Here is a 26,656-nt window from a genome sequence, read left to right as displayed (position 1 = left end):
TGTTAGCCTTATGCAGGCTAGCGATGAGCAAATCTTTGTGTGTCTTAACACACACACACGCTGTCTCCAGTAGCAATCCTGTAGTTATGGTTAAGTTGGCTTACCCATAAGAAGAGCACATTTTGGGCGAGTTACGTTTGCAGAGTTCGAATCTTAATGAAACTTCCCAAAAATATAGAGACCTGACCCTGAATAATGTTGGAAAGTTTAGTGCGGTTTTCAGCAAGGAGGCACAACGTTCTAAGGGTGGGCCCCAAAATGTAAAAATTCGAATTGACTTTATTACAAAGACATTTTTGTTGCACCTGTAGCCCGAACCGCTGGGTGGATTTTCACCAAACATGAGCGCGGTGACCCAATCGCTAAAAGCGTGATTTTTGCAGTGTGTGTGTTGCTCTCTTTCAAAAGCACCAAAATGTAGCTACAAAAAATAGAGATAACTTTGGCGCCTGAGGCAAGGCTGCATTAGGAATTATAGTGGACACTGCGCAAGTCTAATGTGGGGCCAGGCAGTTTGTGCCCACTGGCCAGGCCCACTCTACTGTGGGTTGCTTCATGAGGTCGGCAACATGGCTGAAGCAAGCAAAGGACAGTTGCTAACTGACACATTGTATTGTGGGCACTGTGAGGGCATCGCAAAGCAAGACCCAGACAACAGACTTCAGGTCCAAAGTAAAATACTTTATTAAATCAATTCAGGATGGTAGAAGGCCTAACTTATCCTGTGCTAAGGTGGAATTTCCCAATCTAAACAAAACTAAGGAAAGTCTGAGTTAAAGAGTTCAACTTAAGTCTAACTGTGTCCAAAACCTGTACTTGTCCTCACAACTAAAGCTAACCAATGTGTAGGGATCTCAAAACCAAAAGAAACTGTTCAGCTCAAAGTTCTGAGCTTCTTCCTCGCAGTTTTCTCTCAACTCCCCTTCCTCAAGTATAAGAAAGTTCCAGGAAAAAGTCTCAAAATTGCCTTTCTCCAGTTTAAGGTGATACAGTTCAAAACCAATCCTTGGTGGGTCACCCCACCCCCAAAATTCCATGCACCATAGTTCACAGAAAACAAAAAGGTCTTGTGGCTTCGCTCTCAAGACCACATATGTAGCTCAAGTCGCAGGGTTCCCTTCCCCAAGACTCGACCCAAAGACATTGTGATGAGTTTTCAACTTTTAGAGCTTGCTGGTCTAGGCGAAGTTGTCACACCAAACGGTCCACCCATTACAGGCCCATCCAAGCAAGATCCCTATCTCTCGACCACTTGGCTTTGATGTGTGGATTCACAATCTTCTGTCTTTTCCGTATCAGCTCTTGGCTCTGCCATCACTTGTCACACATCCTTTCCAGTCTTTGGTCTTGTCACACTGCATTCATTCATAGATGTTCAGTTTAAGGGTGTTTTGCTCACGCCCACCTTCATATGACTATCACACCTGTGCCCTTTTCTGTAATTCGTTTTCCCCTGGGCAATTTGTTTGTTTGTTTGTTTGTTTGTTTGTTTATTTATTTGTATAGCGCTCTTGACCCAGGGGTATATGTGCGCTTTAACATCATGTTACAATTGGGTTATTCACTCTACCTGCTTGGCCCATGAAGTTTATTCTAAAGTTCCATTCAGTTCAGTATTTAATATACATTGGTATCACTTAATTTTAAAGTTCCTTTCGCCACCTGAGAAGAGGATCCACAGGATTTAGGAGTGAGAACACCCTCAGGTTTTTCACAGCATGGCACATGCCCGATTCATTGGGTATTGTAGGTGGCTTTGTGGGGCCTGGGGCATGGCTGAACCTGTTTCTGGCCAACATAGAGGCTCTACCCATCTCCACAGTACAGCAATTTGCATACGTTCATGCACATCATACACCCATTGAAAAATTGAAAAGTAACCTGGAGATTATGGATAGTGAGCAGAACATCTCTTTTTGAGCTGCTGTGAAATGAAACCGCTAAATCTAAACTGCATGTGGAATGGTACAGATGTCGGCAAGTGTTGGAACCTACACCACCATAACTCTGTGCCCCCATGCTGCCTATGAGCACAATGAAGACATCCTTCATTACTTTTCTTATTTCATTGTCACTGGAAACCAGACCAGCTGTTTCTTGTGATGTCGTCATTGATCACATCAGTGACTCCCTTAAGAGCTTCCCTATGGCCAGAGCGCATGTAGCCAGGAATAGTGTCCACTTTACCTTGTAGCTAGCCAATGCCTATAATATTGTACGCAACATCATCTCTGGTGTCATCAATCCGCTCTAATTTACAGTGGTGTCATCAGTCTGCTCATGGAGTGAGAAAAAGGTTGCTTAGTGGTGGAGCTTCCAACACTGGCCGAATTTCAAGGGTTTTGTTGCGTTTAACTGTTTCACATTAGCTATAGTTTCTTTAACTGTATTTCTTATAGTTTGTATATGCTTAACCTCCTGCCCCCCTCAAACGCTCATGTGTAGTACTAACTTAATTATTTTCATATATTTCTACACTACACACCATGGAAGTTTTCACCATTGGAAGCCAATGGCCAGTGTGCCACTCTGGTCCACCTGCGTAAATGATGGACTGGATTGCAGACGTTGCAAGTATTTTTGTTATCACGGGAAAAACATTCTTTCAACTTTTGTGAGAATACCTTCCATGGATTCTTGCGAGGACACAAACCTGGTCAAATGAATTCCCAAGGTCCCCTTAAACTTTCAATGTGCCAGTGTGTTTTAAAACAGAGTAAACATGTGAACGGAGCAAAAGACAGGGCTGCTGCTAAGCTCCCTCTCTACATTCACGTTCTGTTTTATTTACAGTAGGCTACTTTTAATTTGATTTCCTTTCACAGTCCGCGTATTGCACACAGCCTGTGCATGTGCCTGGGCGCATGTTTTCACTTTACCTGCGTTCAGCTTGCATAATCTAATCTTGATTTTGTAATTGTTTTTGTAAATGTTTATACACAAGTTAAGTGCTTCAAGGCGGGAAGGGAATAAGGGAACATAGTCGTCATTCTTAGGCCTTGAAGTTTCCGAATGATCTACCAAAAATAACTAGCATACTAGGCCTGAGCCATTTCTACTAGTGCAAGGGCATGATAGGAAGGAATGAGAACAGGTGGTGGGGAGAGGAAAAGAGCATACAATCAATAAACTACCGTACTATGCCTAACGACTTGTCAGTGCAAGCGCTTGACAAAGAATGTGGAGAGAAGGGGGTGGGTGGAGTGGGAAAAGGACGTACAGAACAATCAACTACTGTACTATGCCTGGTGATATTTCAGATTGATTGGTGGTTGGTCATCACTAATGACCAACTCTCTAATCATTTAGCCTTTAGAAAAGCGGTCAAGGCACTTTGTTTCTAGATTGGTTAGGTTTCTGGTTTACTCCTCCGATGTGGATGCTCGCCTGACTCTAGCGCCAAGATACCTTAGGGTGACCGTGCGCTCTAGAAATATTCATAACATAACTAATGCACCTATACACACTTGTTTTAGGCGCAACCAAGCTAGGGAGAGAGGACAGTGTTTCGCACTCTGAAATACTTCTGTTTGACCGCGATACAAATAAAATATATCTCATCATGACAGGACAAATGATCTTGGTAGGCCTAGTACATTCAAGGTCGTGCAAGTGCATAGATGGGAAGTGCGAGGGACAGGGAAGGGGATAAGTGCGCCAAGTCCAGCCGGCACCTGAGTTAAGTGTAGAGAGGTTGCCTCTCTCATGGAATGTATTTCGAGTGCAGTAGTGCCAAGCAGAGTGCAGAGGCCAGGAGGCAAGTGCAGGACAGGCGAGGGGAGCCTGCGACCGGTGAGTTTCTGGAGGTGCACCAGGCGACCGGTGAGTTTCTGGAGGTGCACCAGGCGACCAGCAAGTTCGGGGGGAGAGAAGAGAAAGGTTAGCGAGGGAGAGAGAAAGAGCAGAGGAAGGTCTTGAGGAGTTTCCGGAACTAGAGGAGGCCTGGCTCAAGACGGAGAGACAGGGGGGCTGTTCCAGAGGGAAGCACCTTTAGAGGATAAAGGTCTACCCCCAAATCTGTTTGGGAAAGCGGCTCACCCGCAGAGAGTTGAAGGAGGCCGAGTGGAGGGCTCTAGAAGGAGAGTATTTGGGAAGAGAGCGTTGTAGATAGTGCGGGCCCTGGCCCCAGAAAGCCTTGTGGGCTATACAGAGGGACTTGAACTTGATCCTTGCAGCCATGGGGAGCCAGTGGAGGGGATGCGGTCCCTGGGCTTGAGGCCAATGGTAAGTCTTGCGGTTCAGTTCTGGATAAGTTCTAGCGGTCTGAGAGTAGAAGTAGGAAGATTGAGAAAGAAACTGTTGTAGTAGTACAGTCTGGAGAGAACCATAGCTCTGGAGACAGTGAGCCTCTGGGGTGGAAAGTGAGAAAAGGTAGAATACCTCTGAGGAGGAGCAGCTGGACTTTTTTGGAGATGACTGGGTTGTGATAAGAGAGCGGAGTCGACGATGACCCCCAGATTATTTGCCTCACTGGTGGGTGAGGGCGCAGGAACAAGGGAGGGCTGCCAGCAGGAGCAGGGATCCCAATGAGGATAATCTGTTTTACTGACATTAAGGCAGAGATCATTAGCAGCACACCAGGACTGAATTGTGGACACAGTGTCAGGAATGGCGGAGGAGGAAGAGGCTGAGGGTAGCCTGAAAGAGAGCTTTGTCATCTGGATACCACTGAAAGTTGGAGGTGAAGGCAGAGATCTTGTGGGCCAAAGGGGCCATGCAGACATTGAAAAACGAGGGGGTTAGATTAAATCCCTGGGCGACACCACAAGTAGAGAGGGTGATGGCGGAGAGAAAGGGCCCAAGTTCCACTTAGGAAGGACAGAAAGGACACTAGCCATGCCAGGGGCTGATCTGTGATTTCCAGGGTATCAGACGGGAGATCAGGATGTTGTGGTTTACTGTATTGAAAGCAGAGGAGAGGTCAAGAAGAATGGGGACAGAGTGGAATGGGGACAGAGTGGAGAGTTGGAGTCAAGGTTTGAGAGCAGGTCTTCCTGGGTGTTCAGAAGAGCAGTTTGCATGCCTCTGGATGCTCTAAAGCCAGACTGATGGTCATGGAGACAACCAGCAGAATCAGTGTGGAGGGTAAGCTGAGAGATGGCCAGCTTCTCCAAGAGTTTGCCCAGGAAAGGAGTGATAGAGATCGGGCGATAAGCTTGCCGAGTTAGAAGGGTCGGCAAAGGGCTTTTTGAGCAGAGGGTGCACAAGACAATGCTTGAGAGAAGCAGGGAAAACTCCAGTGGTGAAGGATAGGTTGCATAGGTCTGCCAAGGCTGGAGCTAGAGTCCATGTTGTCCTCGACGGTTTTGGAGGGGCAAGGGTCCACCTGCTTGGAAGAGGCTTTCGTAGACCGGACTTATCTAGAAACCTCCTCTGGTGTGGCTGGGAGGAGAGAAGAGAGGGAGCGGTGGGGGCAGCCGAGGTGGGTCCAAGCGATGATGGTGCACGAGTGGGTGCAGAGGAGAGAGAGAGAGGACAGGATGAAGTGTGCAGCCAGGGCCCCACAAAGGGCCAGGGTGGGTGCAATAGGGGATGAGGCTGCAGTAGGGTTGGACAGTTCCTTGCAGACTTTAAAAAGTTTGGCTATGTTGTTGGATGCCACAGAGATGCAGGCTTCAATATGGACTCTTTTCTTGGACCGGGTGCTGAGTCTATATTGCCTTTGCAGAAGGTGGCAGGCCAGCTTGTCAGAGGGTGCACCTGAAGATCCCCATTTCCGTTCCGATACTCTACACTTGCGTTTGAGAGCAGCCAAGTCTGAGTCGTACCAAGAGTTGCACTTCTTGGCAGGCTTCAGTCGGACCCTCGTGACAAGGGCAAGGATGTCTGGAGTGTTTGAGATGGAAAAGTCAAAGTTAGAGAGGGCTGTGTCAGGGTGGGAGTCAGCCGCAAGAGTAGGAGGAGGAGAGTAGGTGGAGGCAAAGGCAGCCACTGACACCTTTTTTCATGGGTCGGGTGACCTTGAAGGTGGGAGGCAGTGCAGTGTGTGCCAGTGCTAAAGGAGAAGAATGCTTCAAGTGAGAGAAGAGTGATCAGTCCAGGAGTGTGAGGTAGTGAGAGGGATATAGAGAGGGATGTCTGTGGATTTGGATTTTTATTTTTTACTTTCATTGCTTCATTGTGGCAGAGGTTGCCTGGCCTCACCGGATGGTCTGTTGCCTCTCGCTCGACTCTGCCTGCCCTCACAGGCTTCTTTTATTTTCGTCTGCGCACGCATTCTAGTGCAAGTCGTTACTCGCTGGCCATCACGATACAGTAGCTGATTGGCTTGACACTCGACTCTGAGGCTTATAGCATTTGGCTCCCACTTGCCGGCGGCTCTGGTTAGACAGAGCTGCTGCTAAACTCCCGCTCTTGATTCACGTTCTGTTTTATTTACATTAGGCTACTTTTAATTTGATTTCCTTTCACAGGCTGCGTATGTGAATGGGCGCATGTTTTCACTTTACCTGCATTCAGCATACATAATTTAATCTTGATCAGGTTTTTATCTATTTTGTCTTGCGCCCAACTCTGCCTGCCCTCACAAGCTTATTTGTTATTTCTTCTGCACACCCATTCTAGTGCAAGCCTTTCCTCGCTGGCCATCCCAATACAGCAGCTGATTGGCTCCTGCCTATATCATGTTCCTTTTTTAGGAACACCCTCCGTCGGCATCACAGCGGACATGCGCAGTGGAAGCGCCTCCGTCCAGCCTAAGTCCCAGCCTAAGTCTGGCCCATCTGTGTTCATGCGGGATCTGGGCAGACACACCTTTGCGTGGGTCTACAGGTGCCTAGTCATGTGCTGGTTGATTTAGCCCCCCCTTCCACTGTGTGGCCCCCAGGTTGTCCTCCCATCGCCTCTCACGCACCTTCAGGTGGGCCAATCTCCATACAGTGTTTCCTATTCTGTGCATGGTCACTGAAAGCCCATGCTCTCCCGTTCTATGAACTACTTTAGGAACATACGCCAGACATGGTGTTTGTCACCGAAACTTGGCTCAATGAGGCTTCTGGCCCCTGCTTAGTCCAAACTTTGCCATCTGACTACTGTATTCTGCCCTTGGACTGCTCTCCTCCTCATGCAGGTGGGAGAATTGCCCTTGTGCACCTCTCGCATTGCTTGCTCCATCCTCCCATTCATTCACAAACTAAAAATGGATGCTTTCCTGATCCATGCCCGTTTATTATAGGTAAGCACGGTTAATGTTTGTTATCTATTGGCCACCTACGGTGCACCTTTTGTTTCCACTTGTTTTTGCTGAAATAATTGCGCATCTCCATTTGGGTTATAAAGACCTATCCATTTTTAGCGACTTTAATCTACACCCTAATGACCCATCGGATTCCAATGCAGACCTCCTTATTTCTGCTCTCTCTGAGCCTGGCCTTTGCCAGTTGATCACAGGCACGACTCTCATATGGGGCAATACCCTAGATCTGTTCTCGGTCCCGGCACTGGCTTGCCCCCTGGTGTGGACAGATCACTTTCTGACTCCCTTTGTGCTTAACTTGGGGCTGCAGTTGACACATTCCAATGATAGTCGCCCACCGTAGCGCAGGTGGCGGCCCATCGGTTTGGCGGACAATATAACATCTCGATGCCCCTCCTCACTTGAGACTAACCTTTAGAACCTTGACTCTGCCCTGACTTTTACTGCTAATCTTTTGGCTCCTTTGCAACAGTCCATGCCACAGACTCCCCTCTGAGCCATGGTTCTCCCCGGAATTGGCAGTGGCAGGCCTCCTACAATTCATTCATGCTCCCGGAGCTGCACAAGGCTACAGCCATCTTTCAAAATGCAGTACTTGAGGCCAAGCGCGTCGTCTTCTCCTCACGGCTGTTGACAGCTATGAACCAACCTAGAAAATTATTCAGGCTCGTTCAGTCTTTATCTTCCTCTTCGGCCGCCAGCACTATGGAGCCCTCCCAGGAGCGATGAGACTTCCTGGCTGCGTTCTTTGTGGACAAAACCGCTATGATTGCCAGAAAATTTTGATTCAGGGTCCCAGGCTTCTCTACTGCTGGCCTGTTCCTCTCCCTCTTCCCCTAAACTGGGCTTCTTTCCCTATTTTCAGCGAGGAGGGCATTGTGAGGGCTACGTTTGCCCTTCCTTGCCGATCCCATTCCTCTCTCCATCCTCAAGAAGCTCATCCCTCTGATTGCTTCTTGGGTGTAATCCGCAGCACTCCTTCTCTCACAGCTCAATTCCTGACCCTCTCAAGCACACCCTGGTGAACCCACTAAGCCCCCCGGAATCCCTGCTGCTGAAAAACCCCTCTTAGGATCCCTCAGAACTGTCTAACTTTCGTCCCATCCCTCTTTTCTCCCTTTTTTTAATGAAGCTTCTTGAATCCCTGGTGATGCCTTTACTTTAATTTTTAGAAGACCCCTTTTCAATCTGGTTTCCGTCCCAGGCGCGGGACGGATGGTGTCATTCGTGGACGACCTGTCCAGAATATCAGATCAGGGTAGTGTAGGGGTGCTGATTTTATTAGCTCTAAAGGCAGTCTTCAACACCATCGATCAGGCCTTCTTACTGGACAGGTTTGCCTTGGCGGGCATCTCTGGCTCTGTGCTCGCCTGTTTCGGCTCCTTTCTTTCTGGCCATACAAAGTCTCTTCTCCTTTTCCCATTCTGCTCTGCTCCACCACCTCTCGAGGGGTTCCACAGGGCTTTGCCCTCTCCCCCTCTCCTGTTCAGTATCTACACTCAACCTCCTGATTCTTCTTATTCACTCTTTCGGGTTTAGGTGTTGCTGTTATGCAGATGACACCCAAATACTGTTTTGCCTTGACCTACTTCAGCAACCATCGGCTGCTCGCTTTCAGGACTGCCTGTTGGCAGTCAACATCGGTGTGTCCATGCCGTATGTCCCTTCTCGCTCTCTTCGTTCAGCTGCTTTGCTTCTGGTCACCCATGTTTATCGTTCAACATCCAGCGGTATGCCTTCTCGATGGTTGCTGCCGGATCATGCAGCTCTCTTCCCCTGGCCCTCCGCGTGACCAATGAGCACCTGCCTTTCCGACGGGCGTTGAAAATCTTTCTCTTTTAACATCGTTTTTGTGTACTGTTGATTGTTGCTCTGCCCTGCTCCCCCTCTTGCCAGTAGAGCCATGATGCCCATGCTGGTGTAGGAGCGCTTTAGAAATGTTTAAAGAATGTAACTCTTTTGCAAAAAAGATGAACATTAATATACAATTCTTTCCTAAATCCCTCTACTCTCCAACTGGGGGGGAGGGGGGAGTATACAAGATTTTGATGCTTGCAGCACCCTGTTTTCTGGTAAACGAAAAGAGAAAAAAAAACTACTGTGCGGATTTTTCATGAACCACCAAAAGGCACATCTGCACTGCTTTGTGGTCAACTTATTTCAAATTTGAAGCCAATCCGGCCAGCGTTTGAGGGTATGCACCTATTGATGGATGCTAATTTTCCCTATTGGGAGAACCAATGCAATACGTTTTCTACACTTTATATATTTTAAATGTTTGGACAAATGTTCACCAAATGTTATAATTTTGAGGCAGGGCAGTGGTCGAAGTGTATGAAAAGAAGTAGTGGAACTGTGCTCTGCTCCCCACTCCCAACAAACCCCATTGCCACACCCCCTACCACGCACAATATAAACCCCAAAACAAATGCGCCTGCTGTTTAAGGGAACGTTCAGTGCAGTGCACTGAGATGCAAGTTTCAACTGCTTCCTACACGTTAATTCTAAAACTAAACAATACGGAATTGTTTCTTTTTTAAATAACAGTATAGGAACAGTAAAAAGGATTAAAAATAAAATAATAAAGTAGAGGAGCACTTTGTTTCCTGACCCAAGGTCAGAAAACATCTTTTCATACCGTTGCAATTTGGAATTTTTGCAAAGTCGGTGGATCTACGGTTTCACCTTTAATCTATAGGGTGTTGACATATTAGACATATATAAATAGATACTAGATGGATACAAGGTCATGACATTTGCTATTTCCAGTGCCTCCAAAAAGCTCCATTAATTCATCATTAACCTTTCCATTCAGTCCATCAAAACCAGCTTTTGTAGGTGCACCAATGAAGCAGATCGAATTTCAGACACTTGCAACAAATAGTTTATTGGTGGAGTTGCAAACCAGGGACAGCACATACGGCTTGATGTTGGGAGAGTGGGGTTAAAATGTGTCTCTACATGAAGGTAGTGCTTATTCTAGCATTTACGCTTTAAGGGAAGTTATGGAAATAAACACTTTGCAAGTTGAGACTCATTTTTTGTGGGTTCAGAAGTAGCCGATTGATGTTTTTCATTTTAAGTGGCATACATATGGCAGTCCATTAGTGTCGCATGCATCTTTACAGATCCGTTTGAAAAAGGATGCACATTGCCAACTAGGAATTGAGGTTTTTAGGAAGTCTTGGGAACTAAACGTTGAATTTTTGAGGATATGCCAGAGTCTGCTTCTGTTAGAATATTGTTGCTGGCACTATGGCATTCTCATGATGCAATATGATTCTGGAGTCTTATTAGATTCCAGAATAATATGATCATGGGAGGCGAGTAGAAGAGGCAGCAACCTCCTGGGGGGACCTCATTATAATACTAGTGAATAAATACGTATGTTTAAAATGTTCTGAGCAAAGATTGTTCATTTCATCACAATTGGCAACAAGGATCGCCCGTCCCAAGATTGAGGTCTGAGGTCCCCGGCAACAAGAAAAAGAAACTAAGCCAGGCGTACGAACCGGAGATGTGAGCGTACCCTGCTGAAGTGTGAGAACGGGAATACTGAAGTGACAGATTGAGCACGGAGAGAAGCGCAGTGAGTTATATGCCAAGAGGGCTACAGAAACATTAAAGAAACTGTACGCACGCTCAACGGTGCGAAGCTGCATCATTTCAATAGAGCGCACGTGTACTGGATATCTGGTATTAGAGGAGAGGACGTAAAAAAAGTCAAATAACGTGCAGCGCCCATTTTATGTGGGTGTTACCAAGGCAACTCAAGCAACGTGTATGAGGGAAACTATGTTACAAAGCACGATACGAAACGGCAAAGGAAACAAATATTTAATGGATGTTGTGAAGTAGTGGCAATACAAAGACAGGAATGTTGCTGATTGTACTATACTGAAAAGAATAAAAAGATATGAAATAAGAGAAATAATTTAAGGGGCAGTGAATGTGCATGAAAAAAAGAAATTATCATAAGGCATGAAATAAAGGAGATCCGAAGCAGAACACCATTGCAATTAAAGACAATACTGGCAGATACAAATATCAAGAAAATATTGCTGCACCAATGACCTTTCTTGTGCAGCCAGGAAATCCAGTGTGCAGTTGGCAACAGTGGCTAGACAATTTTCAAGTGTACCGGAGAGCAGTGGGAGGAGCCAAATTCAATGATGATCTCAGAGAGGCCACATTGCTGAACTGTGTGGGTACTGAGGCTTTACGAATTTTTAGAACTTGACCTGATCAAAACAATGTGGAAGAAGAATCTGAAGAGGTGGCCACCGGCTAGGGAAATAATGGGAAATAAGAATTGGATGTGACTAAATTGACCAAACATTTTGGAAATTAAACTAATGTGGTGCTGGATAGATATCATTTTCCTTCGAGGAGACCAAACAAAGGAGAGACTATTGATGCATATATGGCTGCTGTGAGAGCATTGATATCTACATGCAAATTTACTGGAGTAGCGGATGAGTATTTGAGAGATCAGTTGGTGTTACAAGTCGCAGACTCTCGGATACAACAACGCTTGTGGCAAGCGAAGCATCCAAACCTAGAGCAAGCCATGGACATTGCCAGATCAATTTTATTAGGAGATAAATGCATGAAAGAAATACAAGATAAAACACAAAGTGCTGAAGTTAGATGTGTACAAGATGTTCAAGAAGGTACTTCGGCTAGAAGAAGAAAATTTGACTGCAGCAATTAGGAGAATGTCGAAAGACAACTATATTGGCAGCAGCATAAGAAGAGATAGTCTGCTAGTAAAATGCAAAACAGTTGCTACAAATGCGGCAGGTATAGGCACAACAACAATGAAAAAGAATGCCCGGCATTCTTGGCAAAATGTTACAAATGTGGCTATGTAGGCCATTTTGGAAAGGTGTTTCGAAACACCCGAGGAAGGGGGAGAACAATAGGAACATTCTCCATTAACAGGATGCAGAGAAAAGAAAATCAAGTTACTAAGAGTAATATGTCGAGCATAAGGGTAATAGAAGAAAGTTCTTGTCCAAGCGATTTAATGTCCATGATCAATGAGATGGTAGAACATGTACAGATTCTGACATTGAGACCATCTGAAGGAAGTGTAGGATCATGGGTGTCTATGTTGGTGAATAGGGTGTCATTGAGAGTAATGGTTGACACAAGGTCACCATACACCATGCTAGATGTGCAAACATTTGAAAATGAACTGTGAGGAAAAAGAGCAGACTTAAGGGATACAAGAGTGAGAGCAACTGGATATGTAAAGACACCCATCCACATAATTGGATACACATGGGTACATTTATGTTTTAAAGAAAGAAAGACATATTGCAAACTTTGTGGCCGAAAATGGATTCTCGATTTTAGGTTGGTGGGAACAAGCTTCCCTACAAATCAAAATACATCCAGGAGAGATGGTACCGATATTACGTATCACTGAAGAGATGTGTGGAACTGGTGAGAACCTAGCAAAGAGTTTCCCAAAAGTATTCAACAAAAGCATTGGCACATTGAAAGGATTTAAACACAGAATTGTATTGAAAAGAAATGCCAACAGGTAGTCCATAGGGTGAGAAATATTGCAATTGGCACAAGAGAAGCCCTACAGAAGGAATTAAGACTTATGTGAACAGGACATTATAGAACCTATAGAAAGTTCAGAATGGCTTTCGCCAATTGTCATTGTACGTAAACCAGATGGATCTATAAGGATGTGTATAGACTTAAGAGACTCAAATGCAAATATTTGGGTAGACCGATCTCCTCTACCAAATATAAATGAGATGTTGACAACGATGAAGCCAGCAAAGTATTTTACGACATTAGACTTGTCATCTGCTTATCAGGTTGTTCTAGATGATGAGTCGAAACACCTCACATATTTTGTTACCCCGTTAGGTGCATTGTAATACAAAAGGATGCCTTCTGCATTGGCGACGGCGGCAGCTGTATTTCAAAGGTTAATGCACCAATTGTTTGATGGTCTCCAATGATTTCATTATTTTTAGGATGATATTTTGATATTCGCATTGACTGAAGAAGACCATGATGCGAAATTGCTAGGAGTCTTAACGGTCATCCAAGAAAGAGGTTTCGCACTCATAGAACCAAAAAAAACCTCTGATACAATTATGGGAATTCCAGAACCAACGAACAAAGACCAATTTAGCAGCTTTCTAGGGTTGGCAGAGTATTCAGAATTTGTGCACCATTTTTCTGACAAGTCATGTCCTATGAGAGAATTGATGAGTAAAGTCATGAAATGTCTATGGTCAGAAGAATGCAAGAGAGAATTTGAACTACTGAAAGTGCTGATCAACACGGCTCCAAAGCTTAAGATATTTGACTATGGTGCCAGAAGTATTATCTCTGTATACGCCAGTCGATTAGGATTAGGTGGAGTTCTTGAAGATACAAAATGGCATGGTTGTACCTAATTATTCCACCATTGAGAGAGAGGCGTTGGGAGTGAGGTCGATTTTAGAGCATTTTAAAGGTCTCATTTGGGGTGTACCGATTGAATTGAGAACAGATCACAAACCGTTAATTCATGTTTTAAGCTCGAAGAACATACAGTTAACATCACATCAAGAGGTGGATTTTAGACATTATGCAACATAATGTCACAGTGAAGTATACACCAGGCAAATCTAATGTTGTGGCAGACTGCCCATCAAGGATAGTTATGGGGAAGTAGTACAAAATTAGGAATGCCTGGAGGACTGAGACATGGATTGTGTAATAGCGCACATCTCTTCAGGTTTTTCAAAGGAAGAATGGGTCAATGCAAGAGATGAGGATGTTGAACAAGGACACTTGAAAAAAGCTATCAGAAGTGATTGGGAAAATGTTGACCAGAGTATTAGAATCTGGATCAAGATAAAAGATGAGATTTCTTGTTATATATCACATTGTTCCACCCTTACATTGAGAGAAAAAATAATGGTCATTGCTCATGAAGGATATGTAGGAAGAAGCCTTACAAAAAGGAGAGTAAGGGAAGTGTATTGGTGGCCTGATATGTGAAACCAAAATGGCCATTGATATAACAGGACCGTTTGAAACCTTGGAGTCTCAAAGTGTACATTTTATTTTTGATGGACTATACTTCAAAATGGGTAGAGTGCGGTGTGGCAGAAGAAACCTGTTCCTGCTACCAAGGTAGTGACATTTCTAGAAGAAATCTTTAATAGAGAAGGAGATCCTCAAGAAATAATATCGGATAAATGCGCAATTCATGTCTTTAGCGGTACAAAAGTTAATGAGAGAAAGAGCCATTGTACATACAACAGCCTTATATCACCCAATGGCAAATGGGATTAGTCGAAAGAATGAATGGATTCATAAAGAGCATAATCCAATTAGCAATTGCCAATAACTTACCATGCAGAGAGACCTGAAAGGAGGAATTAAACACATATAGAGTTACTCCACACTTCGTCACAGAAGACGAACCTTTCACACTCTGAGAGGCAGAACAGCTTCTAATAGGTTAAGACCGGCTTGGCTTATGTTGAAGAAAAACAGAGATGAGTATGGATGAAATTGTAGAAAGAGTGAAAAAGAGACAAGCTGAATACAAGAGATATTATGATGACAATAAGCATGTGAAGAAGAGTCTTCAAGGAAGGAGATTGGGTGTGTGTAAAAGAACCAAGGACGATATTGAAAGGAGAATCCAAATGCAGGGTTCCACAAAGAGTGGAAAATTGTTCAAATCTGTAATCCTTGATGATGGTAAAAAGTGGTCATGTGATGACCGTGTTGTCAAGAGCAAGGTTTCCTTTGGAAGGAAAGCAGGTGGAAGAAGACATTGGAGATAATGAGGGAAAGAGTAATAGGTCTTAAAAAAACAGAAGAATTATACAAAACTTTAAAAAAGACTTTGTATACTACTGAATCCACATATAATCTACACATGCACCATGATCTCAAGAAGTGGATTCCAGAACATATCCTTTTGAGTTTATATTGTTTACTTTTAGTATTCTTAGTCTGTGTTACTTTGTTATTGTTAAACCAAATGTTCGTTTGTTAAATTGTGGAAGGGGAGATGTTATATTGTTGCTGGCACTATGGCATTCTCATGATGCAATATGATTCTGGAGTCTTCTTAGATTCCAGAATCATATGATCATGGGAGGCGAATAGAAGAGGCAGCAACCTCCTGGGGGACCTCATTATTATAATACTAGTAAATATGTATGTTTAAAACCATGTGTCCTGACCAGAGATTGTTCATTTCATCACAGCTTCTTATTACTTTTCTTTCTACATTTAAACACTTGAGAGCATTTTTTTTGTTGATCTATTCAGTTTCTGTGCTTGCGGTGTTGCAGGAAGCCCTTCTCTGAAGGTTTGAGACTGTCCACCAGTCTGGGTTTACGATGCAAATACTTTAAGCTCAATTTGTACTGATGATGTAGTTGACTTTTAATTTATTTTCTTTTAACAGGTCTCATTAACCAACTATGGAAAGAGTAAACTAAGATTTCATCATGATTGGAGGGCTTTTCATTTACAACCACAAAGGGGAGGTTCTTATCTCCCGGGTGTACAGGGATGACATTGGGTGAGTAAGTCTGTTCATTTAATTGTCTGATGCTAATGATTTCCTCTCCCCTTTTGCAATATCTGAAAAAGGTGACTCCTAAGTATGGTCTCCCACTTGCTCCATTCCTTGGGAAGCTTTTCAGAAAGCTTGTTTATGTCTTAGATGATATCTGGTAGTAATACCCATTTGTCTCTTTGCTGCAAAAAGCTATCCCTGGGAGAACTGGGTCAAAATGGTGTAGTGTTACTGAGCTTCACTAAGCGAGTTTAAACTATACTTGCATTAGTAATTGGTGCAGCACCAACTCAATAGAATAGAATGTTTTGTTTTACTTTCAGAAGTCAATCATTTTAGCCCCTGCCTCTAGAGGTTGCGTACATTTGAGGCACAGCTATGAGCAGAAGCGGGGAGCATGTTTACCATGCCTGACTTTCTAGTTGCTTCAAGCCTTTGTTGCCCAATGCTATTTATTATTGATACCTATAGTGAAAGGGGATGGTGGTGGCTTCTCTGGAGAAAATGTTCGAGGCATTTGGACGTATTTCAAGTTAAGGTGCTATTGTGTACTTACTTTTGGCTAACTTTCTCAACAATCGCTCTTTAAGGAATAACTAGTAGGTGAACGGCATGCTTCTCTGCTTTCATCATACATGGTTTGGCAATCTTTCCCAGTTTTATTAAAACATGCCTATGTATGAGCATACTGAAGCATTTCCTTTCTCTTCTGTTCCTTTACCGTCCTGGAATGTTCTCCTTTCTTTGCTACTTGCTTGGTAGTGCAAGTTTCTCTTAACACTTTCTTGTCCAGGGAGAGAGGCTCCCCGTTTCCTCCCCGCAAGCAAGATGTAGGTACCTGGTAAGGGCCTCAGTTAGCTGCAAAATGCAGTCCGTGCATTGTGCTCTTGCCTGCTTTTCCCGACGCCCGATTGGTGGAACGCCCTTTCCCAGGTGCAAATAGATCCTGTTGCATATCGCCCCAATTATTCCTCCGGCTCCCAGTGCTCCTTGAGAATATGCTCCACTACAAAAGGTAAGGTCTTGGATCTTGACTTTTTTAAGCTGGTAAAACGCGGGGTCCACATTTCAAGTTGTACTACTGGTCAGTCATAGATTCGCTGGCCGCATCATTTCGCCACATGCACACAACACACAATTTCTTACTTGCCAAGAGCAAATTATCACTCCCCAAACGTGAGTGAAAATTCTGAGGCTGGGTGTCGAGTGTAGTGTGTTTGGGTGGTTGATGGGTGCTTTCAAATCCAATGACCTTCACTGAAGGGTAGAGGTCCCAGATAACACACAAAGGGAGAACCTATCATGTTGAGACTGTTGTATAGTGGACGTATTGCCTCAACTGCTGTATTTGTTAAAATATTTTTTATTGTATTTCTTTATTTTTTTTTTAGCAAATGCTCAGATTGAAATTAAAAGATAAAATAATTGAATCCTCGATAGACGGCAAAAGTATGTCAAAAGCAACTGAGCTTAAAGTGATTTCTTCACGAATGCCAGACTGTGGAGATTTTACTTTTGGACAATAAATGCATAGCTATCACTTAAGGAATGAAACCTTTTTGAAATTCATTGAGTGGGTGTTTTTTTTTTTTTTTTTTTTTTTCGGAGTCATGGGTAAAAAAAAATAACATTCAGTACAACACCAGAGTACAGAACAAGGTCGAAACATACATGTAACTAACAAGTCATTACTGCCCAAGATTTTGCCCCCCCCGCATTGAGCAAATGGTGGAACAATTAACAAGATTCTTCATTTATTCCAAACTTTCTTGTATTTTCCCAGGCAGCCTCGTGCATTATATATTCTCCTTTCAAGTGAGATACATCTAGGGCTTTTGGGCTTTCCCAAAAACAGTGCAATATTTTGTTTAATCGGTATGATCGCAGTGGACAAAAATGTTTTTTCGAAGCGATTGAAGGAGGTTTCATCCTATATTCCCAAAAATAATTTGGCTTAATTTAGTATTGTTGCTCCTGTGATCATTGCCAATTTATCAATGGTATTTACCCTGAAGCAGCACATCCGCAGACATTCCCGTATTGTATGAAAAAAGGTTCCATCCGACCAGTCAGATTGCAAATAAACACGGGTGAGCAGACCACTCACATCTAAAGAGTAGCGTGCGTGGATAGTATGTCGGGGTGAAATTTGATACTTCATGTGGGAACCTCACAGCCTCCACTCACTGTTTGGTTCTATGGGGCAACATCTGTTTTCTCTTAGTTTTGAGTTGGGCTTCGATAACTCAAGGGTTGTGAAAGATGTTATAATCTGGTACAAGGCATAGGTGACTTTCATGGTAATCCATTCTTTCAACATATTCCGCTCCGGGGCGAACAACTGGGATCTCCTGCAAATCTCTGAATTGTGCTTGTAGGGTGTGAGTGATTTGAATACGATACCACTGCTTGTCGGGCTACCCATATGTGCATTGAAGATCCGTAAAGGAACAAAGATTCCCCTCTTTCATCACATCGCCAAGAACAACGGTATTACAACATACCCAAACCGTAAATTTTCCAATATTAATTTCGGGTAGACGTTTGTTATGCCACATTGGTTGTGCCAGAGTCGGTATGGCATCCCTTCCAATACTATGGATCACATCTTTCCAAATCTTGACGGTGTTTTGCGTCAAGCTAGGAAGAGAAAGATCCCCCTTACTGTATTAAACTTGTATTGGGTAAATGCCTTAGTGCGTATACTTTGACTATGAAATAATAAACAGCAAGGCACTATGCATCCAGTATGTACCTGTATGCAGGCTATTTGATGGGCAGTCTGTGCCAGCCACTGGGAAATCCAACAGTGGCCCGTGGGCCGAGTGCACGGTCTGTGTTTGTTGAGCGCTGTGCCAATTGCGCTGTCAATGAATCGGTCTACCGCGTTGCTGTAAAAAAGCACACAACTTAAATTAAATTGCACATGAAGAGGTGCCTGAATCATTTTAACCCATGAGAAAAACGGCAGAGCACATGTAGATAATCCCTTGCCTACTATTGCTGCCGTTGTGCGTCTGCTTGCAGTGTTGCTGTGCTTGTCGAGATCTCACGTCGGACTACTCTGAGGTTACCCTCTGTAGTACTGTAATCGTAGTCAATGATGCATTGACGCTGTATCGTGTTTGGTTCATGCATCATGGGGACTGGGGTGGGCTAGACTGGGGAAGGACCATGTCTGTCGAGATTGTAATGGAACAATTCTGGTTCCCATCTTGATGGACCCAAAGAAGCAGAAAACTGGAGAAAACAAGGATGTAAAAGATTCCCAATACCTGTTCAAACATTTAATTCAGAAGTAGAGGCCACTGTAATTCTTCATTAAGACCATTGATATTGGTCTGTAACCGATATATCCAATTCTGTTCTAATTTTAATAGTATGTTGGTGGTTGAAAAATTGCTGTTGTCATGTTGGATTTGATCTCTTATGGTCCAAATCATATCGTCAGCTGAATATTGGGCTGCCAAGAAGTGTGCAACAGGTGCAGATTCTGTTTCATGCGAATCCGAGATCGATGTTCATTGATTCTCGTGACAACTTTCGTAGTGGTCACACCTACATGTAGTAGATTACATGGGAATTTAATGCCATACACCACGTTCTGACTTTGGCACTTGGTAAATTTGCGCAGTTCCCATAAAGATCCTGGCTGCTGAAGTGAATTGCCAAATACTACAATTTCCACATGTGTAATGACCCACTAGTGGACTTGATCTATGGTTCAAAGACTCCTCATTTTGTTGGACACGTGGAGTGGGAGACTTAAATGTAGAATGGACTAGACTCAGACATTCCGGTTGCGCTTCAAAGCAAATAGTGGTGGGCCCGTTGTACATCCAGTGTTGGTCACCAAATTCCAATATTTATTGATAAGACTTTTGATCTCGTTAGTCTGTCGAGAAAAAGTAGTAACGCAGACAATTCATTGCGCTTCTGGATCTTTTTTCCATGGGGTCAGAAGGGAGTCTGTTGGCAAAACATGCTCATTTGGCAGGTTGCTTAATGGCTTTATGGTGAACAAACATGCAAAAGCCAAATAAAAAGGAACACCCTTTGAATAAGTGTGGTGGAGACACACAAGCGCATCCCTGAAGTTGAGGGGTGTGAATATTTGGTCTCCAAGATGTGCTCCAAAATGGAGAAACTGGCAACTGCCAAAATGCCGTGAATCTTTGCATCCAAGAAATGTCTGTAGTAATTGAAGATTAAAATGGGTAGGCTTTATAAAACAAATGGTCACATAAAATGACAGTCTGTTTGGGATGTTTCCTTTGTGCTCACAAGAAGCCAGTGGTATTGCACTAAGTGGTACTGCTGGGATGGTGCACTTTTTATTCTCCTCTTCACTGTCTTTCTGAAGCCAACCCTTAATCTTTTCATTTTTTTTTTCCATTTTCTTTTCTTATATAGTATACTCGAAAGGTAGAATCAACAGAAAATCCTAGAAAAAGAAATATTTAAAGTTCACACCTCTGTGGTGGCACCTGTAGATTTGTGTGCTGTTTTACTTAGTGGTTTGGTAGTGTTTTGAAATGCTGCAGCATGCTGCAAAGACAAAGGAACGATTCACGCAGCTGCAGCAAATGGAACAATCATCACTGCACCACCAGGACGTTGCTGGCTCACTTGGTCTTACCGCCCGCTCTCCCCTTAGAGAGACCCAAATCAAGAATCCCCTATCTTTCTACACCGGTACAGGAGGCAGAGTGATTCATATGCCTGGTTATTGAAGAAGCCCCATGACTGACTTATTTTGGGAGGCCAGAGTTAAAATTATGTTCAGTGCTTTTGTAAGTTGTTACAGATGACGGCTAACCATTTTTTAAAACACATTTTTTTGATCTGTACTTGTGCTGCCTTACTGATTTACCCTGCTATCCCACGCACCGCATTTACTGTACACCCTACAGTCTTGTTTTTTTCTTGTTAGATAAGACAAGTTTCCAAACAGCTGCAGGTGGTGGTTTCTTTCATTTTTATTTTGCCGTTCCCAATTTCTCTAGTACTTGGGAGTGTGTGGTTTGTGAGTGGTAATTGCATGCTGCTGTCTTTCACTGGTCATGCTTTCTGAGTTTTTCAAGCTTCTATCTGTTTAGCTCCTATACACTCTGTACACTGATGACTAAATACTCAGGGATTCTGCTTGTAGCTTAGAAGACAACACATATAGCACCCCATGAGCTATCAGAACGTTGGTATTGGGATTTATAGACATATTGCTGAATCAGTAAAGGGTAGCTGTTCAGCTAGAAGTCGGTCACTGGTCTATTTAATCTCCCCGTCCATGGATAGACTCTTCCCTCTCTACTCCCATCTTGAAGAAGACCATATCTTGGTTAGTTTCTTTTCTAACTGTGGCATCAGAGTGCCTTAATATAATCATCCCAAAACAAGTAACTATCATCACAAACTTCAGTGACACCCTAACCAAAAATCTGACTGGGTAAAAGATTGGTTGAAATAGGTATTTGTAAAATGCAGGTAGTGAATACAGTTAACTGCTCTCTACAGTAAATACCTGCTCAATGTCTTAAGTATAGTTTGGGGCACCAGAAGCTGAAGTGAAATGGGGAGTGTCTAAGAACTGAATGGCCCAAGCTTGAAGACATTTCCCACCCAGGCGTTTACTCTTCAAAATTAAAGGTTCCAATTCGGATGTTTTGGTCGGACATGGGACCCTTAGTAGGATGTAAAGAAAGAACAATGATTTATAGTTTTGGTCGCACATGAATGGGCGTAAGAAACCTTAGTCTTTTGCTGAATAGTGAGCCACACTATTTTACATCTCTCTGGGGGTGATGAAATCTCACTGTGAGAAAAAATGGGGAGTGGCAGAAAAGAACAAAAAAATGCTGAATACCCACTTTGTGCGCATTCAGCATAGTAGAAAATGTCGAAAGCCGAACAAGGAGAGTGGGGGTTGCAGGTGTCCCCCCCCCCCCCCCCCTTGTATATTTCGGCATTATGGGCTTAGGGGGTTGCGGGGGTGTCGCTTATATTACGTGAAAAACGGAGGACAAACAAATGTCATAAAGCATGAGACATTTTCGAAATGCGAAGATGTCAGCTGTGAACTTTTGGGTCTCTGGCATTTCGGCTGCAGGCTTGTGTTGTGAACTAATAACTCTAAACGAATAAGCAAAATAGTCGGGTCAGTACTATAACATGCAGCAGAGTTCCGTAGGTGTAATGTTCATTGCCTGGCTTGATTCTCTCCTGTTACTGACTTTTTCATGAACTGAGTTGCACTTGCTTGTGAATGTGTGCTTTTTTGGAGTGCTACATGTCCGCCTTCTGGCGGCTTCAAACTGGTACAAAGCACCATGACGTTACTGTGAAATTGCATCACAAAACATTACATAATAGAACTGCTGTAACAATATATGACCAGCTAATATAACAAGGCTGGCATTTCTTTGTTTTCATTAGGACAAACTAGTGATCAAGAATTGGGTGCAACTGAGGACCATGCATATGATACATTCACAGATCTGTTCATGCAAGCATGTTTTTTCTAGTGCTCGAGACTTCGGTTCTTTCTCAAATGACATTTGTTATTTGGCTTGACCAGATTTCAGAAACCTCTCTCAGAAGACCTGTGTTGTGCTCACAAGATGTACAAGAGAGGCCCTATAGGAATGTTGTGGGTTTTTCCTGTGGGCAAGGTTTTGGTATGGAGCACTCCTTTTCCCTTAAACTGTACAGCGCCTAATTATGTCAGACTTGCTGTCGTTTGAGTGAAGCTCTGCACCGCTGGCACCTGCGTATTCGGGAATTATCTACATTTCACCAGCATTGGATCTTTCACAGATGCATACCGTTGCAGCTGCTCATAAACCCACAGGCCTTATTGTCGCTCCAAGTCCTCTCATCCTTACAAGCTCTGCTATCACAATTGCAGGCTAGACTGCCGCCTGCCCAGCCAGAGCAGCAGTATGCATGGCAACCAACGGAAGAATGTTGACCAGTCTTGCCACTCGACACTTATCGGCTAATCTGCAGGCTCAAGACCACAGTCCATGCGTACGTTACCGCCAGGGTCCAGATAAGCATCGCCAACCAGGCCCAGATCCCCCATCCGTGCAACCTTGCCTATAGGGTTAATGTCATTGTGCAGGTCAGAGGGCCCCCACCAACATCAGCAGGCTAGGCGGGGAGACATTGCGCAACATAGACCTTCCAGGTCCATACTACTACCAAGGCCAGCAACGGTACTTGGAGGGCAAGTTCCCGATACAGAAACTGACAACCCACAAGGCGCCGACTTTACCACAACAGCATCCCCCACTAACATCAATTGGTATACAGACAGACGATCCACAGGGAGAAACGCCTAATCTTCGCCGCCGGTCGACATAGGAGTGTTTTACGCCCCCATCTCTAAGTCTAGAATTTAGCCTAATCCCTTATAAAGGAGAGAAAAAAGAATGCATCCTATTTGACCACAGGGGTAAGAAAAGGAAGTCAGTGGCGTCATCCCAATATCTGACCACATGTGGCGAAATATGGTTACACACCCTAAAGCACCCGTTCATGTAATCTGCGGTTAAAGGCAGATGGGGGAAAAGAAGTTTAAAGCACCAGACTCCACACCTAAAAGTCTCACTTCCCAACCCATGCCTGAATCTGTGGTGTCAGCGGCAGCAAGTGGGAAAGCCCATTCGCAAGCAAAAAACTGCACCAGGCCACCAGAGAACTAATGCGAAAATTAGATGCCCTTGGGGGGTGGGGAGGCTGTGAGGGGGGGGGGGACACAAAGTCGTAACAATTGGGGTAACAGAATGTCACGCTACGTCCATGAAATGTAGCTCAGAATTGCACCATTGCTGAAGCCCCTACCAGAAGATAGAAAGAGGCAATGGCAATATTACTTGTGGGGGAAGAAGCGGCCAACCACGATATTGATATGGTGGTAGATGCGGCCGAAACTGTCTTTAAACAGTCGGAAATGGAGTAATGATGAGAAGGCAGGGCTGGTTGCTGTGTACGGATGTCGGACCTGATGAGCAGCACAAGGTGATATACCTGCCCTGTGAGCGGGATGATCTGTTTGGCCCAAAGATGGATGATGCACTGGAGGCGATAAAAACAGACCCGATACAGCCCGATCACTCACCAGCCTGCAAAGTAGAAAAACCTTTCGTCCCTTTCTAAAGGGTCCTCCGAAAGGAACAACTCCACGTCCTCATATATGTGTAGTCGATCCTACTCAAAGAGTACATACTAGTCACAAGGATACATAAAGTCAATCTAAGGCTACAACAAATCAAGACTTTTGCCAAGACCAAAGACTCGAACAACAAATCCTGTGAGGGGAAGAATGGGAAAACAGTTGAAGTGAATATCCCCTTGATGCAGGGAAAGTGGGGCAAGGGCAAGTGGGGGGGCTGGGAAATGTGTCGAATTATGTTTCAGTGACACCACATAACTACAGTCAGGTGGGTCTTGCAAACAATCCACCTGCTGGAATTCACAAAACAACCCCCCCCCAACATATCACCCACCCAACGCACACAAGGTCATCTAAAGGTCCTCATCCAAGAAGTCGAACAAATGCTATGGAAAAAGGCAATAGAAAGGTGAAAACAAGACATAGGGCGAGGAGTGTACTCGCAGTATTTTGTAGTAAAAAACCGAACGGCGAATGGCAATACTGGACCTGTGCATTCCCAGCAAAATCAAAAGACAAAAGTTCCAAATGGTAACACTGCAACAAGTAATGATGGCCATTCAGCAACACGACTTGCTAGGATTCCTAGACCTACAAGATGCGTACTTCCACATCCCAATCCACTCCAAACGCAGGAAGTATCTAAGATTCAGAGACTGCAGCCCCCACTACCAGTACTGGGTACTGCAGTTCAGACCAAAGTCAGCCCTGTGAACCTTTACCAAATGCTTAGTGCCCATCGTGGCAACCCTTTGCAGAAAAGGTCACCAGGTCTATCCTTACGACTGGCTGAGCGCGCAAACACTCTCCAAGGCCCAACACACCATGTCGGGAACGGTATGGACACTCCAAAGCTTAGGATTCTCAATAAACTAAACTTCTCTGCAGCCATCCAAGAACTTGGCGTTTGTGACAGCACACTTTGCCACCGAGTAGCAGAGGGTGCATCCCCCCCAATTCAGCGAATAAACACGCTAACCTTGCTGATTCCAATGCTGAAACCCAAACATTATGCCTCAGTGCGCCAATGCATGCTACTGCTGGGCACTATGGCATTGTGCATTCCACTCATACCCAACTGCAGGCTTCATGTGTGGCCCCTGCAAAGTTCAGAGCCGCAAACTAGTACCCAGTGGTAGGAACTTGGGCGGACAAAATCTGCATCACCCCAGATATTGTACGCAAACTACAATGGTGGAAGAACCTTACAAGGGGAAACCCGTTCCAGGAACCGAGTCACCAGAGAATGTTAGTCGCAGAGCCCTCAAATTGAGGGCTCTTATCACTTGCACCGAAGGGGACTGTGGACAGCACAAGAGGTCAAACTACACACTGAGAGCAGTATGATGGGCCCTCAAATTATTCCTACCAGTGCTAAAGGGACGCCCTGTAAAAATACTCAGACAATCTGATGACAGTTTTATATTGGGAAGCAAGGGGGGGGGGGCAAAGTCGCCAACTCTGTCTCAGGAAGCTTAAAAGATTTGGAAATGGGCCCTCTCCAACCAGAAGTTCCTTCAGGCATTCCACCTACCAGGAGTTCAAAACAACATAGCAAACTGCCTCAGCATGCAGTCCGCACAATCACACGAGTAGGAAATCAACCCACAGCAACTATAAAAGTTTTTAGGCGGTGGGGTCACCCGCCCTTAGACCTGTTTGCCTCAGCCAGCAACAAGAAATGCCCGAGCTTTGCAAGCAGAAGCCTGCAGCAGGGGTCCAAAGTGAACCTGTTTTCCTACGCCTTTCCCCCGCGCCGCTTATAAATCGAATGGTTCAAATGATCATGAAACACCCTTTCAAAATCATTCTCATTGCACCAAACTGGACAAGACAGACTTGGTACACAGACCTACTCCAGCTGTTAGCATATCGGCCAGTACTGCTACCCAGACATTTCGCAAGACCACGGAAGGGTCCTACATCACAACCTGCAATCCCTGCAGTTAACAGCGTGGCTCCTGATTTTGTAGAATTTGGCCAGCTAACCATCCCACAGACTGTAAAAACATCCTAAATGCAGCTAGGGCACCAGCCACAAACTGATAGTGGAAAAATGTCTGTAACTGCTGTCAAGGGCAGCAAACGCTAAACCCACTCAACATCACCCCGGAGCAGCTTCTCCCTTACCTACTCTCGTTAACGAAATAAGGTCTGTTATTCATCCATTAGAGTACACTTGGTGGTCATCTCCAGGTATACAAGGAAAAGAAGCTCTGCATCCTTGTTCAGCGACAGGCTTGTGAACCATTTCCTAAGGAGGCTTTTTAGAGTTTTCCCTCCAACTAAGCTGACTCCGGACTGGAGCCTCAATGCAGTCCTCGCAGAACGAATGAAAAAGCTGTTCGAGCCAATGGCCAACACCAGCATAAAACACGTCTCCTGGAAGAGATCCTTCGTATCATATATAAGGTGCTACTTATGACCAATCCAAAGGTTCCCACGGAATAAAAAAAAATGCAAACCACACTACTTGTGTTTTTTCCAGAAGCCTAAATGCTTCTGCAAGTGGTGTTGTGCTCTTTAGATGTAAAAATGGCCATTAACTACTACTTGGACAGTCATTCACAGCGTCCACACAACTCTCCGTAGCCTTCGGCCCTACCAATAAGGGTAAAGCTATATCTAAACAAAGTTTGTCCAGATGGATCACTTTGGTTATTTTGTTCTGCAACATGAAAGCGGGCAGACCGTTGAAAGGCACGCCCAGGCACATTCCACAAGA

The 26,656-nt window shown here is 44.3% G+C and overlaps 1 protein-coding gene across 1 annotated transcript in view; it reads left to right on the top strand.

Moving 5' to 3' along the window:
* The window catches only part of AP2M1 (adaptor related protein complex 2 subunit mu 1), a 329,969-nt gene that overhangs the window by 34,448 nt on the left and 268,865 nt on the right, over positions 1-26,656 (top strand). The window contains exon 2 of the mRNA XM_069618827.1: positions 15,645-15,761. Coding sequence (XP_069474928.1) covers positions 15,688-15,761 — 74 coding nt within the window. The 5' untranslated portion in view covers positions 15,645-15,687. The remainder of the gene's footprint in view (positions 1-15,644; positions 15,762-26,656) is intronic.

Source organism: Ambystoma mexicanum, chromosome 10, assembly GCF_040938575.1.
Source record: "Ambystoma mexicanum isolate Mex_15411 chromosome 10, UKY_AmexF1_1, whole genome shotgun sequence".
Classification (NCBI taxonomy): domain Eukaryota; kingdom Metazoa; phylum Chordata; class Amphibia; order Caudata; family Ambystomatidae; genus Ambystoma; species Ambystoma mexicanum.
This window is presented reverse-complemented; position numbering and strand designations above follow the sequence as displayed.